The 18,858-nt window shown below is 38.7% G+C and overlaps 1 protein-coding gene across 2 annotated transcripts; it reads right to left on the bottom strand.

The window, feature by feature from the left end:
* Window positions 1-577: 577 nt before the first annotated feature.
* LOC118799563 (probable nuclear hormone receptor HR38) lies at window positions 578-11,321 on the bottom strand. 2 transcript variants are annotated; one of them, XM_036559512.1, is made up of 7 exons: window positions 11,210-11,321; window positions 5,922-6,769; window positions 5,681-5,810; window positions 5,171-5,325; window positions 4,606-4,808; window positions 4,333-4,511; window positions 578-3,502 (listed from the first exon to the last, which is right to left on the bottom strand). In XM_036559512.1, exons 2-7 carry the CDS (start codon window positions 6,759-6,761, stop codon window positions 3,231-3,233), a joined length of 1,779 nt encoding a protein of 592 aa, XP_036415405.1. In that variant the 5' UTR covers window positions 6,762-6,769; window positions 11,210-11,321; the 3' UTR covers window positions 578-3,230. The 2 variants fall into 2 exon arrangements, with proteins under 2 accessions (XP_036415405.1, XP_036415406.1); XM_036559513.1 differs by having other exon boundaries at window positions 5,922-6,685.
* Window positions 11,322-18,858: the final 7,537 nt, after the last annotated feature.

The raw sequence follows: 18,858 nt of genomic DNA, 5'->3' as shown, positions 1-18,858 counted from the left end.
TGCTATGGTATCCCAGGTGGTTGGTGAGGTACTATTAGGGTCTTGCTATGGTATCCTAGGTGGTTACTAAGGTGTTGCTAGGCTGTTGCAGGGTTATTTCAGGTGCTAAGGTATTGCTAGCATACTTGTTTAATGGTGACTTAAGAGGAGTATACAGAAACGTTTGGCTACAGAATGTGTACTGACTGTAGTGAAATAAGAGGCAGAGATATAAGATATTATACATTATAAAATGTATGAATGACCTAGCATGTTGAGAATTTCCCCTTTCAGTCCTGTGGAAAAAAGTGTTTGATCAAAAAAGTGTTTGACATGCACATCTGAAGCTAGTCTGAAATTCAGAGTTAAACGTCTGTGGATTCAGATTATTCTTCTTACTGTGAGTTTCTAACTGATATTCTGTTTTTTTTTAAGACTGAGATAGTACTGGACATGTTATCCCTAAGCGTGAACAGCTGTTCACTATTGTCTTTTTCTTTATCATTCTGTTTTAACTGGCCTGTGGTGGTGAACAATGACGCAATGAAGATATCAGCTGATCTCTGTAATGAAGATAAAACACACAGTGGAAAGGAAGTGTCATATCAATTGGTTTTATCAAATAGCTTTTCAGTTTTAGGAATCCACATTAAGAAAACTCGCAAATATAAATTATGTGACATATACACACTTGTATGACAAACATACAAAGTCAAACAAAATATTATCTCTTTTTAAGAATGCTGCCTGAAGTGCTCATAGCTGCTCATTTGTAGACATTTCAATGCATGTCCAGTTTACATATCTGTGGATGCAAAAAAAGGACAGTACAGTACAATACAGTGCCAGTTTCCTTCCTTTTACCTTAGAAACAAACGGTTATTTGGTCTAATGACTATTAGTTTTAGAATATTTAGAAATTAGGATTCTGATTATTAGATGGCAATATGTTAACACATCCTCTACATAGAACAAGCTTATGACATAGAAAGTGCCATAACCTTTGCATAGGCACAGGTTATTGTTACCCCAGTATGTCAAATTCACTAAAGAAAACAGTAATTGTGTATTACAATATGCAGAAGTGTGTTCTCGGCAGAGGATGTGTTAACTTATTCACACTTAAAAATGTAATTTGACCAGGGGTCCTAAAACTTTTGCCTTCGCTTTGAATTTGTACTTGCGCTTTGAATTCTGTATTTTTACAAAGTTCAGTACCATTTATATAACTTACTCTCTTTATTATTACTTATAGATCTTGTGATCTTTTTTATGCAATGTATAATATTTATATGTGTTATTATTGAAGTAATTGAATACATTTGTATTCAGTTCCAAATACACAACTTCGAGTCATGTAGGATTCCTGCAGGCATTCCTAAAGTGGAAACCATAATAGTGAAAATCATTTCATTGCGATAAGCAATTAATGAAAAGAGTTGAGTTTCAAAATACTGATGGAGGTTTCACACTAAAGTATGTAGAGAAATAGAAATGGGATCTATTCCCAACATAAGGCACTATTCAGACCACATGTGTCAGGCTCCAGTCCTTGCAGGCCAAAACTCGGCAGACTTCAACATAGTGTCTCATTAAACACACCTGATTTAGCTCAACAGCTAATTAGCCAGACCTTCATGAACTGAATTCAGAGTGTTAGATGAGGGTAAACAATGATCTCCACAGCACTTTGGCCTGAAAGGTCCCAGTTTGACATGCCTGATTTAGACTACACTTGAACTATGTTAATTAGGGCTGGGCTGAATTGTGGCAGTTTTCAGCCTTTAGCCAATGTCACCTGGGTATAACATGATTTTTATAGCCTAACATCACATGCATCGTTCAGTAACTGCCATTTTTCTCCTGGTTTTATGATGAAATGTTTTGTTTAAAACAGTTTAAAATACATTATTCCAGCCAGCCCCAGTGTTGATGGGGTAGTTGGATTTATTAAGTTCATTACTGTTGGACTCTTAAGCTTCCTGGGCTGCTTTGAAAGAAAGAATTTATATATAAATTTTATGCAACGGTGGCCCTGCATTTAGCTGCAAAAGACCACGAGTAATGCTTCTGATTTGGTAGTTATCCCCCTGTTCCTGTCAGAACAGAACCATCCTGTAGAAACTGTAGAAATTTCATAATAAAAGAACTTCTGGGGTTCTTCTGTGGTTAACTGTGGCTATGTACTGAAACATCCGGACTATTCATCATAATTAAAGCATGTTAACAATGTATATCCTGTGCTAATGCTATATTGAAAGCTGTGTAAACATATGTTTCTGGGGATTCCAAAGATTTCAAATTTCCAGCATGGTGTAAACAAAGTCATTCAGAGTGGTTTGGTGTGAAATGATCCGTTCTAGAGAAACCTACCAAGTCAGAATTGTTCACAGTGGTGGGGATAGGAACCAGACGACCACCTCTAAAAGCTTCCCTCACAGAAAGTTATTACATGATGTCTGATATTTGACACATTGTTTTATACAGATCCGCAAAGGTGACACTTGCCATTCCTTATTAAAAATAATCATCATGTCACATCGTCACCATGGCTCCGCAGATTTACAATAGTTCTGAAAAGGTATTTTTTTAGATTGTAAAGTAAGTTTCTCTCCATCAAACTGCTTTACATCGAACCACTCTTAATGACTGTTCACATCTCAAACATTGAATTATACAGCAACTTTACAAAATAAGTGAAATTCCCCTTTAAAGTGGCACACATACATATGACATATTTTGGGACTGTGCATGTTCCTGAAATGATCTAAAATTGATTTTATAGTTGCCTTAGTCTTGTTTCTTTGCATTTTGAAGGAACTTTAAATGAACATCACATTTACAAAGTATTATTGTAGAAAGGCCTGCGTACCTAAGTGAACAGCATTCACAGAATATATAAATATATTTGCATAGCAATTAAGTCAAACCAAAAAACAAATGCACACACAACCAAACAAAAGTACAGACATGAAATGCCCTCTAATTTTGTGCTCTGACATAAAAAAATATACAAGAAGACATTTTCTGTCAAACTGGTAATTAAGAATGGCAGTTTCTGGGGGAAGGTGAAAAAAAAGGATCTCAGACAACGTCCCAGAAGGTGACGGACCAGAAATGGTAGGTTTCCTTACTTATTTGGCAATATTTGCCCATTATTCTTGTTTATGGTCTATTTTTTCCTTTTAAATATGCTCATTACTCCAATTTCAGGAAACATATTTCCGGTAAGTGATCTCCGTCTTTGCTTCTCAGAACGGTAGAGTATCCATGAAGATTTTCTCTACAATAGGGGGTGGAGGCACCAGGTTTTCCAACTTCAGGTAAAAGATACGCTGCAGGCCCTGAGTGCACAAAGTCCTCAGTTCGGGCAGTTTGCTGAGTAAGCGTGACAGGTTGAGCTGAGGTCTGCTGTGGTCTGTGCTGCTGCTGCTGCTGCTGCTGTTGATGTGATCTCTCAGACATGCGACCAGGCGGTTTTGAAGCTCCTCCACACGTTTTGGTTCCTTCAGACCGTGGCGGTCTGCAAAGAAGGTGGAAGTCAATGGTGAGGAAAGATTTAAGAGCAAATAAAGCCACTGAACACTTTATTAGGGCTGAACAGCAGCTAAAGTGTGAACAATTTTAAAAGGCAATTCCAAAATTTCCACATAATTCAATGTTTGAGATGTAAACAGAGTGATTCAGAGCGGTTTGGTGTGAAATGGTTCAGACTTCTTTACAATGGTGGTGATAGGAACCAGTGGTCACCATGACTACAACACAAATATAGCCATTTTATTCACTATCCAAAACCACCAGTGAACCTATATGTGTCTTCTGAATTTTATATGGAATGCGGAAGACGGTAAAATAGTGATAAATCTGAACAAATATGTTTTTCTATTTTGCCCTTGAACACTCTGCACCGTGAACAGATTTTTGAAAAATACATTTTAGGTGAGATATCAGGCATTTGTTAATTAATTAACAAATGAAATATACAGACATTTTGAAAAATTGGTCATAATCCCATCTGTAAACGTGTATGAAAACATGGTGTCTCAATTTAATACACTTCTCAGTGTCTCTCAAAAACAAGTGCGTCTGAAAATGTGGCTTTTATATATATATATATATATATATATATATATATATATATATATATATATATATATTTTTTTTTATACAACCTAATCTTTCTGACTCGTTAAGATTCTCTAGAACGCAGTATTTCACACCAAACAACTCTGACTTTTTTACTTCTAACTATACTTTAGTATTAAAAATTGACATTATGCAGCCCCACACTACAGTTTAGGCACTTGCGTATAAACATTTACTTTATTCTAGTGAGCTGCTGAGGGGTCTCACCTGTGATGATGACAAGAGCTGCCAGGCAACAGAAAGTTGTTACATCCAAGCTCATGCGATGGAGGCTGTGGGAGAAGTCCATGATCGAATCCAGCCAGTCGCCAAATCCTCGTGCGCACTGCAAGCGGTGCAGCACCACACCATTACAGAAGATCAGTTTATCCTCCTCAGGATTTGTTCTGAAATCACAAGCACAAGAGTACAGTTCTCATTTCTGGTCACACGCCACATGCATGAATGTTGAGGACCATCAGGATGGTGGGACTGTTTTACCTGTAAGCTATTCTTAGTATGAAAAGCTCCACGAAGGCAGACTCCAGCAGGAGCTCCTGGTCCTCTTGACAGAAGGCGCTGAATCCAGGTATTGTCTCAGCCCATTTCTGTATAACCTCCATGGTCCCGGTGAGAAGGTCATAGAACAGTTGGATGTCGTTGGCGTCCTCCTTTTTAGACAGGCTGGACACATCTTCCTGATACTGGACAGAATGGAAGTCAGTGTTAAAATGAGAACCTTTACATTTGGCCTGGAGGTGTTTCTCCGGTTCTTGTGGAGTCTGAACTTCACATTAATCCCCTGATTGTTTTATCAGCATCTGTGACACTGTATTTATTAAAGCTGTAACAATACAAGGTATTTTTTGTATATTGTACTGTAGCGTATTGTATTCTGTCATATTGTATTGTGGCCAGCTTGTTAGCTCACTGTAAAGAAATCTGAACCATTTCACTACAAACCACTCTGAACGACTCTGTTTACATCTCAAACACTGAACTATGGAGGAATTTTGAAGAACACTGTCAAAGACTATTAATTTAGAGAGATGTTCAGTGTCCTTACCTTGGAGTAGTCCAGTTTTCCCAATACAGGACTGGAGTCAAGATGAGCCCTTACAAGAGAGGCAATAATGTTCACAGGCTGAGCACTGTCTGGAACGTTCTTAGGCTTTGAAGGCAGACGTCCTCGTCGCCCTTTAAGGCTGTCTGTACGCACGACTGAAATTGGAGAAGAGTTCATTAGCAAACAAGTGCATAACATACTGTTTTATTAACTGCAATAACATTTTGCCAATCAGAAAAGTGTGGCGGAATTCTATATTATTACTCAGTCGTAGCTCATGATTTGAATTTGAATATATTTAAAATATGTTGGCATGTTGTTATCATTTCTTGACATCCAAACAAACAGAAGCAAGCTTAAAGTGAAGACTCAAATCTGTCAATATAGAATGTAAATGTAGCTTAACTAACTATGTGATTAAATATGTAATTATATGATCAAAGCAGATTGAAAGCAATAACTCTAGACCTCCAAGGGTTAACAAGCAGGTTAACAGGTGTTCACGTTTACCTTCTTTGACCATTCCCACTGCAAGGCACTTCTGAAAACGACAAAACTGGCACCGGTTGCGCCGCCGCTTGTCGACTGGGCAGTCCTTATTGGCAAGGCAGACGTATTTAGCGTTCTTCTGAACGGTGCGCTGTAAAAGAAACCAAAAAGAACCGTAAGATATTTGAAGCATAAATCTAAAGGAGAACAAATATGAGAACAGCATTTTGGTGGTTCGCTTTAGGTTTATGGAATAGCTCACCTTAAAAAATCCTTTGCAGCCTTCGCAGGTGCGTACCCCGTAGTGCTGACAAGAGGCACTGTCCCCACAAACTGCACAGTGGCCTTCATTTGGGCTCCGGGTTTTCGCGGACGGATGAGATTCACGCCTTTCCTCCTTTAGCATTGGACTATCCAAGGCCCTGTGGTCAAGCTCCAGGGCCTGGAAATGCAATGGAGATGTGTGGTGAAGTTGGGACAGCTGTCCAAAAGCATTCTCTTCCCCGATGTGCAGTTGGTGATCCCCAATGGGTGACTGCTGCTGCTGCTGCTCCACTGCCGTGTTGAACGTAAAGAAGGAGGGCTGCTGGGGAACTGCGTTGACATCTGACACCCAACAGCCAGGAGCAGAAGAATAGGGGCTGAACGGGGTGTCCCAGGCCGAAGCAGACTGGGTCTGGAACCCTGGGGTGGAGGGCGATGCAGTGGCTGAAAGGGGGCTGCCGTAGTAGTCAGATCCACAGGAGGACACCGTTTCATCCAGGTAGCCGAAGGAAAAGGTGCCTGGGTAGCAGCCGTAGACCTGTACGTCGTCCAGTTTGAAGGGCGACTGCTGGTCACGTGGGCTTGAACCTTCAACTAAAGCGTGGCTGATGTTGCTGGCTGAGACAGAGGCAGTGAACTGGCAGGAGAAGGTGTCAAGCTCACCAGCTTGGTTGTCCACTAGAGTGTTGATGCCAGGCAGCGATGGTGGGGACAGCTGCTCCGTCTGGCCGCTGAGGTCCATGCCCAGCTTGGTGGAGATTCCTGAATTTAGGAAATCGGGGCTGAAGTAGTTGTTTTCATAAGGCAGAGCTCCATACTGGGTCTCAACACAAGGCATTGCTGCAGCTGCAAATATATACCGATAATTACTATTGACTACTGAATATTTTTAATAATTATCACAGCAGAATTGACTAAGATTAGGGATGCACTGATACTGGAATTGTTGGCCAATGGCAATATCTGTACATATCTACTGATGCTGATATATAAGCCATTTATAAAATGTAGAAATTGGGATCAGCATTATAGACAAATATAGCATTTATTTCTGTAGAGTGATATGCAGCAAATGCAGTATACATAAAAAGAAATACAGATATTTTAGCAGAGTAACCCAGTGTCAACTAAATATTCTGCTCTCCAGAATGCATCAAATATTGGTTTGAAATATTGGTCAAATCTAAAAGTATCGATGCTGATACTTTTTTAAAAGCAATTATCTGCCGATACCAATACAATTCCGATATTATCGTGCATCCCTAACTATTATAATTATGCCCTACAGACATGTCATCAGCGTTGAAACAAAATCTTGTAACTTAATAGAAAAAAAATATTATTAATGTAGTAAGAATTTACTTCAAGTAATTTTGGACCAACTTTCAATAAATAAAGGAGCCAAAAAGGGTTCTCAATGCCACAGAAGGACCATTTGTGGTTCCCTAAACCTTTTAATGATAATCATTTTTGTAAATGATGTGTGAAGAATATTTCTACAGTTTAAAGAATCTCCAAAGAGTGCATGAAGATTCTACACCAATAAAAGGAATGGAACCAGATGTCCAGGCCAAGGAACCTGCATTTTTAAGAGTGTCCAAAATGAAACAGTGCAGTTGTGAAGAGGTTTTGACACAACAGTGAAAATTTTGCTGGATGTTGGAAACACTTTGCTGGATGTTGGAAACACTTTGTATTTCTAAAATGGCAACTTTACAGAAGAAGAAAAAAACATATTGAACTGTAATGGAAGTTAATGTAAAAAGATGTTTTTCCAATTAATCTTGGACCATTTCTGTTTGTCCATTTGTTGCAATATTTGCTCATGGTATTAAAGACAGCTTATATTTTTACATTACGTCAGAAAATGAAAAATAGAGATATAAGGTTTGTTTTGACAGCGTTCATTTGCATGATGAGATCTGTCACCACCCCCGTTCGCATGCACAACTTCACAACTCTTGTGGAAGTGTCACTTCAGAGGCATCTTAACACCTCTCGGCAGCAGCTATCGCAGCTCCTGGGCTACTGCTGTGCCTTTTCAAACCTCGCCGAAATTCCAGGAAAAGCTTAGAGAGCCTGCTGTGTACGGAAAGATAGTCTTGCCTGAGGAGATTTTATTACCAGCCCTTAACGCTCAAATCCCCGCCCCCAGTTATAAACACACTCTCTACCCCAGTCCTGTAAGACTGACGGCATTTAGGAGAACATGGAGCTGGGTTTCAGATGCGGGCAACGGGCCAAGCAATGCAGAGAGGGTGAGAGGGCCGCCGTGGGGGGACTGAGCTGGAGGGGAGTAGTAAAGACAGGTTGTAATTATCAGTGAGTCTTTTGAGTATTATTAATAAACTCAGTAAACTTGGCGATACGCTGTCAGAAAAAAGGGCACCAACAGTGTAAATGTCTCCTCAGTGGTACAACAATGATGTTATGGTTGTAAAACTACATTACACTTTACCATATCTGTACCTTGTTATTACTTAAAGAGGAGCTCCACTGATTTGAAAGTAGTTTGGTGTGAAATGGTTGATTATAGAGACTCAGATTTCTTTACAGTGGAGGTCTGCTAGGATTATATTTAAAATGTTTTAGTCCAAAATCTTCTCAAAACTATCGTAAAACAATGTCTTAGTCATCAGGCAGCATATTCATATCATATCATTTCATGTACTAACTTTCTGTGAGGGAGCTTTTAGAGGTGGACATTTGGTTCCTATCACCACCACTGTGAACAGTTCTGACTCTAGAACAGAGCATTTCACACCAAACCTCTCTGAACGACTTTGTTTGCATCTTAACCATTTAACTAGATAGAAATTTTGAGAGATTGGTGGAATTCCCCTTCTTTTTAAACAGAAAAATAGAGTCTGCCATAGTAGTAATACTTCATCTGTTGTCGGACGAAAACCTCATTTGTCTAAAATGGTAACTTTACAGGAGAAGGAAAAAAACACACTTTACTTTTAATGTAAGTCAATAGAACCAGACTTTTTTCCAAGTCATTTTGGGCAGTTTCTTTTAGTCCATGAAGTCATCATGAAATTTACACACAATATAAAGGACAACAGGCATTTTCAGATTATGTCAAAAACTGAAAAACGAAAAAAAAATGGAGATACGAGGTTTTCTTCCAACAGCAGCGATATGTATGGGCATGTTAATGTCTAGTGAGTATCTAGTTGTATATATATAGTGTATTATGACTTCTGTATCTGCAATTTATTAGGCTAACAGGTTGATCCACTTTTTGTTGACAGCTTTGTTATTTCAGATGATGAATGCAGCTAATCCAGCTGACCTTTTGACCTCTGTGGAAGGCATCCACATCACACGGTTGTTTCATGACCAGTGAACATGCATCATGCGAGCACGTAGTCAAATACTTACACACATAATAAACTGTGGACAAGAGCAGCATGCCACCAAGACATGTGATAGCCCTTACTGCCATCTATAGGGTTAACGCTCGTCACCAAGTATGTGCTTGGCATTATAAACCCAGTGACCAGCAATGGGTGGAAAGAATTACGCTGCACAGTAAATCTGAATAGCTTCATCTGAGTTATGATAGCAACTAAATGAAGGACTTATAACCCAATGAAGCACTGAAATGTGCACACAGTGTATGGCTGTGTGTAAAACAACTCTAAATTATGCTGTATTGATTTTAGTAAAAGTCCAACTCCTCCACAGTGAAATAACAACATAAAATATGAAATGTGCCATAACTTTTACACAGGCCCACATTCTCAGCATGTTTGATTCAAACGTGACAAGGCAGTCGATCAGCCTTGTCACGTTTGCTGTCTGAAGATTGCTTCTTTAGTTTTAGCACTGGAGCTACAAGCCTAATGTAGCTAACAAGTCATCCAAAAGCCTCATAGCTCCGATGCTAAAGCTAAAGAAGCAAACTTCAGACACCAAATGTGTCTAAACCAGCTGACTACATTGGGTCTGATTGGTGAAAAAAGAGCGAATAGTACTGCAGGTCCTTGTTATGGAGGCATAGTCTTCAATATACCTGTCTGAAGACACGCTGTTCAATCACTACATTAGCATGGGCTAGCATTAAAGCAGGGCTGTTCCCCAAAAAAACACACATTAGGTTCTTATTGTTCTTTTGAATTAGTCTTTTTTAAGTTTTTTAGTAACAAGACACAGCATATCCTAAAAAATGCCTTCAAAAACATGGTTTGAGACCTACCTGCCTCATCCACTTTTGTATTATGTTATCTTTTTTGGCCCTTGGCCCAGTCACACTTTTTTTTGAGCACTCTTATTCAAAAATGATGAAATTCTATATTGGTGTATCTCTAATAGTACACATTTTTATACTTTTATCCACAATAAAATTTGCTCAATTTGGGCAGAAATCAGTCCAGTGTGACCCCACTGTGACCAAAGGAATGAATATAACAGGATAAGTGCTCAAAACTCACTTTTTATCCTTTTTATCCATATGATACATAAAATTTTAGTTATTAAATCAACTCATCAAGAGAAATATATTTTCATAACATATATAACTGATTAAGTTCAAAATGTCTACTTTCGAGCTATTACAGTAACAGCATGTAGGGCTGGGCTATATAACCATTTATATCATTATAATTACGTCACAATACAATACAGTATGCTGTGAACATATTGTGCACGTTTCATTATAAACAGAGCAAAATTAGTCCTGTTTTATTGCATTTAGTGCCAAATATTGAGTAAAAATTATTGCAGTCACACTTTTTGATTGTATTTTTTTAAGTTGGAGCACTACTGGTTCTGTTCCAACTGATCAAATGTCTGAAAAAATTAAATATCGTAAAAGCTTCTTTGAGTATCACAATATTATATTCGTGCCATATCGCCCACCTCTGTTTTACAGAATGTAAAATACATTTTTGACAACTCCTTGGCCCCCTGCCCACCACAAACACTGCACTTTTGGCCAAAAAGTTAGGCCACCTCTGGTCTAAAGCACTCTAAGGACAAACGCCAGAGCACTGCTAAGGCTCACACGGTCTACAGTCTACAGGAGAGGTGACTCCATTACAACCAAAACAGTAACACACCCACTTCACATTCCACACTCCACTGCATTGCTTTAGACACTGTAGACAAGCGCAGTTAGCACAACAACAGCGCAACAGGTTGACAGCGTGAGACTAAAACTCAATTTCTCCGTTCCACCTTAAATCGCTCAGCAGTTACATTAACGCGCCTGAATGTAACTTCTGCGCCATTTAAGGTGGAACGGAGAATTCTCAACAGAACATTTCTGTGAAAACTTACCTTTGTGAAAACGTCAGAAAAGCACAAACTCTCTTTAATTCCAGCCAGACAGAGAGGAGAAGCTGAGCAGCCGCAGGTCCCGTCTCATCTCCAGAAGAGAAACAGTGCGCGAGCTGCCCGCACCTGACGTGCCATTCAATATATTTTTGCCGTTACGTCGCACGACGGGGGGCGTGGTCTCGCCGTATATGGACACCGAAGAGGACGCCTTTCCGGGTAGCCGGCCAATCCGCTCCTTCGCACGTGATGACGCACGCGCGACCGGGATTCCATTGACGCAAAAGACGGCGGAACCCGTGTGATCTAAAAATAGCGCTCAGACGTACACGACGCAGGAGACGCGCGAGGCTATTACTGCCTGGAATGGCCTATAAATAAACGTCAAGCGATGATGACATTGTAGGTCCGAAAAAAAAGGAAAAGAAAGAGGCCGGTACGAAAATTAACACCTGCTTAAATGTTTTTTAGGCCGCCGTGCCAAAGTGACCATGACCGCTTGGAAGAGGAAGCAGCGCTCTGGTTGGGTTGATGCACGCGGGCTGTTGACGTTTGCTGTTGTTTTCCTTGCACTTTTATTTCCATACAGAATGCGGTTGAGGACAGAGCTGGGTAATGTAGCCTTAAAGGGGAATTCCACTGATTTTTCTGAATTTCTCTTTAATTTAGCCTTTGAGATGTAAACAAAGTCGTTCGGGGTGTTTACAGGCGTTTAACTCTTCACAATCCTGACTCATTAAGCTTCTCTGCAATGGAGCGTTTCTCATCAAGCCCATCTGAATGACTTTGTTTACATCTTAAAGGGGAATTCCAGCTGTTTCTCAAAATTGCTGCGTTCAGAGTGGTTTGGTGGGAAAGTAAATAAAATAGCTATATTTGTGTTGTAGACACAAATGTGTGGAGTCCTGGTCTCTATCACCAGTGATCCCACGGGTCTTCTGACCTTTTATATGGAATGTTGATGATAGTAAAATAGTCATTAATCTGAAATAATACGTTTTCTTTGGGGACTGCTTTGCTCACAACACCCTACACATACCCCTCTACCATTAACAGCTCCTATAAAATACATCATACCAAAAACTATCATAAAACAGTGTGAAAACAGACATCAGGCGAATCAGCGTATTCATGCCCATCTCATTTAATAGCTTTCTGTGTAACTTTTAGAGGTGGACGTCTGGTTCCTATCACCACCATTGTGAAGAATTCTGACTCTAGAGTGGAGTGTTTCACACCAAACCACTCTGAATGACTTTGTTTACATATTAATAGGGGAATTCCACCTGTTTCTCAAAATTGCTGTTAAGGTGTAAGTCATTCAGAGTGGTTTCATTCAGAGAAATGGTTCATTGTGGAAAGAGATTTCTTCACAGTGGTGGTGATGGGAACCAGGGGTCGTCATGTCTTCAACACAAATATAGCCATTTTATTTACTATCCAAAACCACCAGTGAACCTACATGTGTCTTCTGAGTTTTATATGGAATGTTGATGGTAGCAAAATAGTGATAAATCTGAAATTATAAGTTTTCTTTAGGGCCTGTTTTGTCTCACAATACCCTGCATATATCCCTCCACCGTGAATTTAAAAAGATACGATTTTCGGCCAAAACCTTCTCAGACCTCTTGTAAAACAACATGTCAGGCATCAGACAGTGTACTCATAACCATTTCATGTAATAATTTTCGGTGAGGGACCTTTTAGAGATGGACATCTGGTTCATATCACCAGCATTGTGAACAATTCTGACTCAGTTAGTTTCTCCAGAACGGAGCATTTCACACCAAACCTCTCTGAATGACTTTGTTTACATTCTAAAAAGGAATTTCACCATTTTTTCAAAGTCAGTAAGTATCTCTGCAATGAACCCTTCTACATCAAACCACTCTGGATGATTTTGTGTACATCTCATCTGCTGAATTATGCAGAAAATTTGCAAAATCAATTGAATTCCCCTGTTATCGTGTAATTATGCAGAGCTGTTATGCAGAGAGTTGGTGGAATTCCACTTTAAAGTTGCTACTTCAGTGAAATAATGACTGAAGTAGAAGTTAAAGTAAGCTACAACTTCAATATACATATAAAAGTGGCAACATGTGGAACTAATTGAGATTAAACTCAACAAAGCAATTAGTAACTGCACATTGATGACTCACATATAACACAGCACACTCTCAGAAATTAAGGTATTAAACAGTCACTGGGGCAGTACCCCTCTTGTCACTGGAGTGGGACCCTCATGGGTTCATCTCAGTATCTTTGGTCAGGGAACATACTTGTACCATAATCCATTGAAATGATATTTTCTAAGTTGTATTGACTCCACACACCCCATCTCGTCTCCAGGCTTTTTATTTCATTGTTCTGTTTTAAAAGATTAGGTTATGAAAAGATACAAATATGTACTTTTCACCTTAAAACCACTGTTGTAGCTTTGAGGTACATTTACATTGTTCGTACCTTGATGAATGAAAAATGCACCTGCACAGAACCTTTATTTTTAACAGTGTAGAAAAGTAGATTACTTTCCTCGCAGGAGAATGTGCTGTAGATGGTTTTATATGGCACTTTATATATATATATATATATATATATATATATATATATATATATATATATATATACACATACATAAAATGCATAAAATGTGGCCTGTGCAATAGTCTTATGGCACATTTTATATCTTATGTTTTTCCAATACGCAAAGATATGCCATATTTGAGTGTATTTATTGTGAAAGAACCACTTTATGACCAATTTTTCCTCATCATACTAATTTTAGTTGATGGACATTAATTAACCTCTTAAATAATCAGGGCTGCCAGCAGGCCCAAAGTTTATTACACACTTCTGAAACCTAAGAAAAGCTCAGTGAGTTTGTAATGAAGTCCCTGTAGTTACTCAATAGTAAGCCTGAGTATGTAATAAGGCTGGGAATTTAAATGGGTTAAGTTAACTAATGCTGTTGCGTAATAATGTGATGTGGTCATAAAGTCAAGATACTGGAAATTGGTGATGAAAGTGCTCTCTAACGTAAACACTGGGCTGTAATGGGGATCTCTTTTCTTCTTCTTCTTTTTTAAAAATCTCCTTTTTTGCGCATTTTCCACCAGCTTGACTTTCTCACATTACTCATACAAATCTGGATTAACATGTGAAGCAAGTGTCTGAATTTCATCTGACTGAACTGAACTGAACTGAACAATCTTCGATCTTTGTTGATTTTGATTAATTTAAAAGTATTTTTTTTTTCTTTAAAGGTTAGTACAGTCTGTTTATATTCAATTAACTTAATAAATTAGTAATTGTGGCATGTCCAAAAGTTCTTGACACCTACTAACGTTCCATATAGAACGCTTCTAGTTCTGCGATATTCTTGTGCCGTCTTGTTTAAGATCAACTCACAGATTTTCAATGATGTTTAAGTCAGGGGCTGTGAGGGCCATTCCAAAAGCTTCAGCTTGTGTTTCTTGAAGAGGTTTATGGCAGGCTTGGAGAAATGTTTCAATATTGTGCTGTTGTGTAAGCCAGCTTCTTTTCAGCTTCAATTTCTAGACTGTGTCACATTTGCCTCCAGAATTACATCTATCCGTGCTGTTTCTTGAGCCACTGGCTGCCACACAACACCAAAGCATAATGGACCCACCCTCATGCTTAACAATCAGCACGGTGTTCTTTTCATCAAATGCTGACCTTTTTTCTCCAAACATACCTTTAGTGACTGTGGCCGAAGAGTTCCATTTTTTACTTCATCAGCCTGCAGCACTTTATTTTGCATACTTTAGACGTTAACTTTTGAGATGAGGTCGCAGGTAAAGCTTCCTTCTGATGACTTTTCAATGCAGATCATGTGTGTGAGAGCAGCGCCGTACAGTAGAACAGTTCACCACCATTCCTGTGTCAGTGAGACCTTCCTGCAAGTCCTTTGCTGTCATGTGGGGGTTTTGCTTTGCCTTTCTGGCAGCATACAAGCAGTTGTATATGAGAGTTTTCTTGGTCTTCCAAATCTAAAAAATATCTTTATAGGGTAAATATGTTTTGCTCTGTTTATATTGTTAATGTTGTAAAAGATGAAGTTTATATATTTTGTCTTTAGTATTATTTATATTGTTGATATGGTAATAAGTAACAAACTGTAAACTTGTTAAGTAATAAATAAGGTTAATACCATTTTTGTTCATTCTCTTCTTGATACTTTGTTTTGGGAGTGCCCTTCTATCCCTTTGCTGCTGTAGCACTGTGAATTTCCCCCATTGTTTGACTAATAAACGATTATCTTGTCTTGACTTCCACAGTTCCCCTTAACTGCCATTTCTTAATTACATTTTAGACAGTGGAAATTGAGAGCTGGATGTGCTTTGATATCTTTGTAGGCATCAATTATCCTCTCAGTTTTGGTCCTGTGGGGGTCCTGACCATTGAGGAATGAGGTAAAATGGAGTAAGATATTATCCAGAGAATCAGATGGACTATAAAGTGCTCCTATATGGTAATTGGATATAAAAAAGTCAGTGTAGACACAAAGTAGGTAGACCTAACAAAGTAATTAATTGAGTGTTTGTTGTATATTAATTTACATTTAAACAAACTCAAAGCCCTTTATTTTGAACACTGTAATCAGCCCAAAGTGACTTCTGGATTCAATTTCACTGGGACATGAAGTCGAATAGCCTTCAATCTGGAAGCCACACAGATGGGAAGCCTACTGACAGTACTCCTCCATGAAAGGCCAAGATTCAACATTCATTTAGTGCTGCATTAATTGCCACTTGAATCCAGTTGTCTTAAAACTAAGCTGCGTTTCACCCAAACTGAAATATATTTAAAAATGCACGGATGACCATATTTGGCGAGTGATTCCTCAGACAGTTGCGCAAGAGCTCTTTAGAGATGTGTTGGGTGTGTTCCAGTTCATGACACTTGCGAGGCTGAGTGTGAAAAACTTGAACGCCCACACAATTGCACAGCGTGCAGTTTCACTACAGCTTCACCCACAAACATGATGGGACACGTTTGTGGCTTAAACCACTCAAATAGGCAGTAAATCAGTGTGTGGCAGCCAACAAATGAACTGGAGGGACCACTTTACAGTAAGACTAGACTTATAAAGTGCTCATGAAGGTTTAAAATGACTTTATTAAAGGTTAAATTAGGTTATAAACACCTCAAATAATCATCAGCGAGCAGATATAACAGGGCAACAGTGAGCTGTTGATTTGCCAAATAGTGAGCCCACATTTATCTACACTGTGAAGGCTCAGATGTTGCTGGTTACTGATCTCACTTTGTGTTCTCAGTCAGCACTAAATCTGCCAGCTTCATCACATATTCATATTCATCTGGTAGAACAGCTCACAGTCGCTCTTTTGATTTGTGTGCTATAACCGCATATGAATATTTTGTAAGGTTGATGTATGATCATCCTTAAAAATTATGATCTAATCATAATAAATCATTGATAAATGAATTTAAACTATTCATAAACCCTGTATAAGGGTAGCCTTAGCACCGGAGTGGTCATGGAATCGCATTTGCTCATTGTAGTGCAGGAGTGTCCAACTTTTTATATAAATATTGTATCTTTACATATCTAGACATGAACTGGGATGCAGTGACGTATATATTGAAGAATTGAAGTGGAAATGAAGAATTTTTCATTTCTATTTAAATTCAAATTCAAATGTTCAGAAAAACATATTTATGTATGTAACAGTATTGTTGTATGTTGGATCTATTTATGGTTAAGCAAATCATCATTTTGGTTTGGATTATGTTTTTACTGTTTCTGTTTGCTATAAAATAGTGGTATGTCCAGGCCATGCCCCCTTTCAACATGCTAACAGATTAACAGACTAAACCAGTAACAGTAAAAGACTTAAACCAGACCCCTAGTGGCTGTTCTGCTGGTAGAATGGAAATTGACTCGGATAGTTTGTAATAATGTAATCAAATACAATGTTTGTTTCCTCTGTTATCAGATGAACTAGGACTCTGTTATATCTCTGTGTCCCTCTCCACATTGACATCCTTGCCAAGATAAAATGGACAACTGTAGCTTTCCTTAAACTCTGAAACAGGCTGAACAAGTATGGCCTTCAGTTCAGGCCATAAATGTCAAAACTCAAGGAACACACCTTTATGATAATGCTAATTTCTGCTAGTGCCCCCAGGGGTTCTAGTAGTATGATAATATGAATAGAGGTTCCCACCACTAATCGAAAGGTTGTAGCGGAAACAAAAGTGGTTCTTCTATAGCTTCACTTTAGAGAAACGTTTTGACAAATTTACTTTTACGAATACTTTGTGTAGAAAAATACAATTAACTTTTCATATTTATATTTTTCCGAATGTGCATTCAGAAATGTTATCAGGCTAGAGCGACATTATTTTTAATATTAGCCACTACAGAAAAATATGACTTTTTCCCCCTCAGGCAGTCATCTGTTCTCCTCAGTTTGTCAGCAGAGAAGAAAACCCCTTGCCTGAGTGTTTGTGAACTCGTCTTATATAAGTGCCCAGATACTATAGCCAGTAACTAATTGCCTCTTAATTCTTCTGAGAGCATTTCCATGCTAGGAATGAGGTATCGAGTTATTTTTAAAGTGTGGTGAGAAACCCAGGAGAGATTCAATGTAATCACGCTTGCAAACACACATATAGAAGTTTCCTTAGTGGAGAGGATTCTTAAGGTGAAGTTCTAAACCAAGGCGGTCAGCTGCTCGGTCCCTGAAGAGCCACTACGCTGATGAGATAAAACGGAGTAGAGATATAGATAACAGCGGTGCCCGCAGACTTGATCTCATCCGGGCATGACTGCCACGTGGGTATTGTTTGCACTGACCTGTCAGCACTTTTCGAAGAGAGCTACAGTAAATTCATACCATTAACAGCAGCTGTCCTGATCGTCCTGGCTCAGAGATCTGTTTGGCTGCGTACACACTGACTGCCTCAGACTACCGCAAAGTCAAGACTCACAGCTTAGACATCGACAGGACATATTTTTCTTTAAACTGCAGTATTACTGTGGGTGCACCTTAAAGTAGCAGAAATCACTTATCCGAAGGGTCTAATTATTTCTGTGAAATAAGAAAGTACATGTCTGTAATGTTTAGCTCTTTTATTTAACAGAACCATTATGCTTGTATTAAAATTAAACTCTACACATATTGCAGTAATACTCTTATTTCACTGGTTGGAAACTAAAAGATTAAAGTCTTAAAATGCGCAACAGAAAACTGTCCAATGAGGATTGTTTTCTCTCTGGTATCTAGGCAGATGCAGCCAAGTGAGCTCTCCCATGGGTTAGGAGTTCAGGAGCTGGACTGAAGGCCTCACATGTTAGATTAACTACCAACATAACTAGGAAGTGACAGAAGAATCAACCAATCACTTTATGGAAGTTCTAGATACGTCACTGACTGTGAATACAAGCCACAGTCTAAGCAGGTAAACCCTATCGACTACTGAAAATAGTACAAAGACAACATATCAAATGTTAAAATTGAGAAATTTTATTGTTTTTTGAAAAATATATGCCCATTTTGAATTTGATGCCAACAATACGCTCCAAAAAAGTTGGGACCGGGTCAACAAAAGTCAAGTCAAGTCAAGTCAAATTTATTTATATATAGCGCCTTTTACAACAGATG

Source organism: Colossoma macropomum, unplaced genomic scaffold (genome assembly GCF_904425465.1).
Source record: "Colossoma macropomum unplaced genomic scaffold, Colossoma_macropomum, whole genome shotgun sequence".
In the NCBI taxonomy this organism is placed as follows: domain Eukaryota; kingdom Metazoa; phylum Chordata; class Actinopteri; order Characiformes; family Serrasalmidae; genus Colossoma; species Colossoma macropomum.
This window is presented reverse-complemented; position numbering and strand designations above follow the sequence as displayed.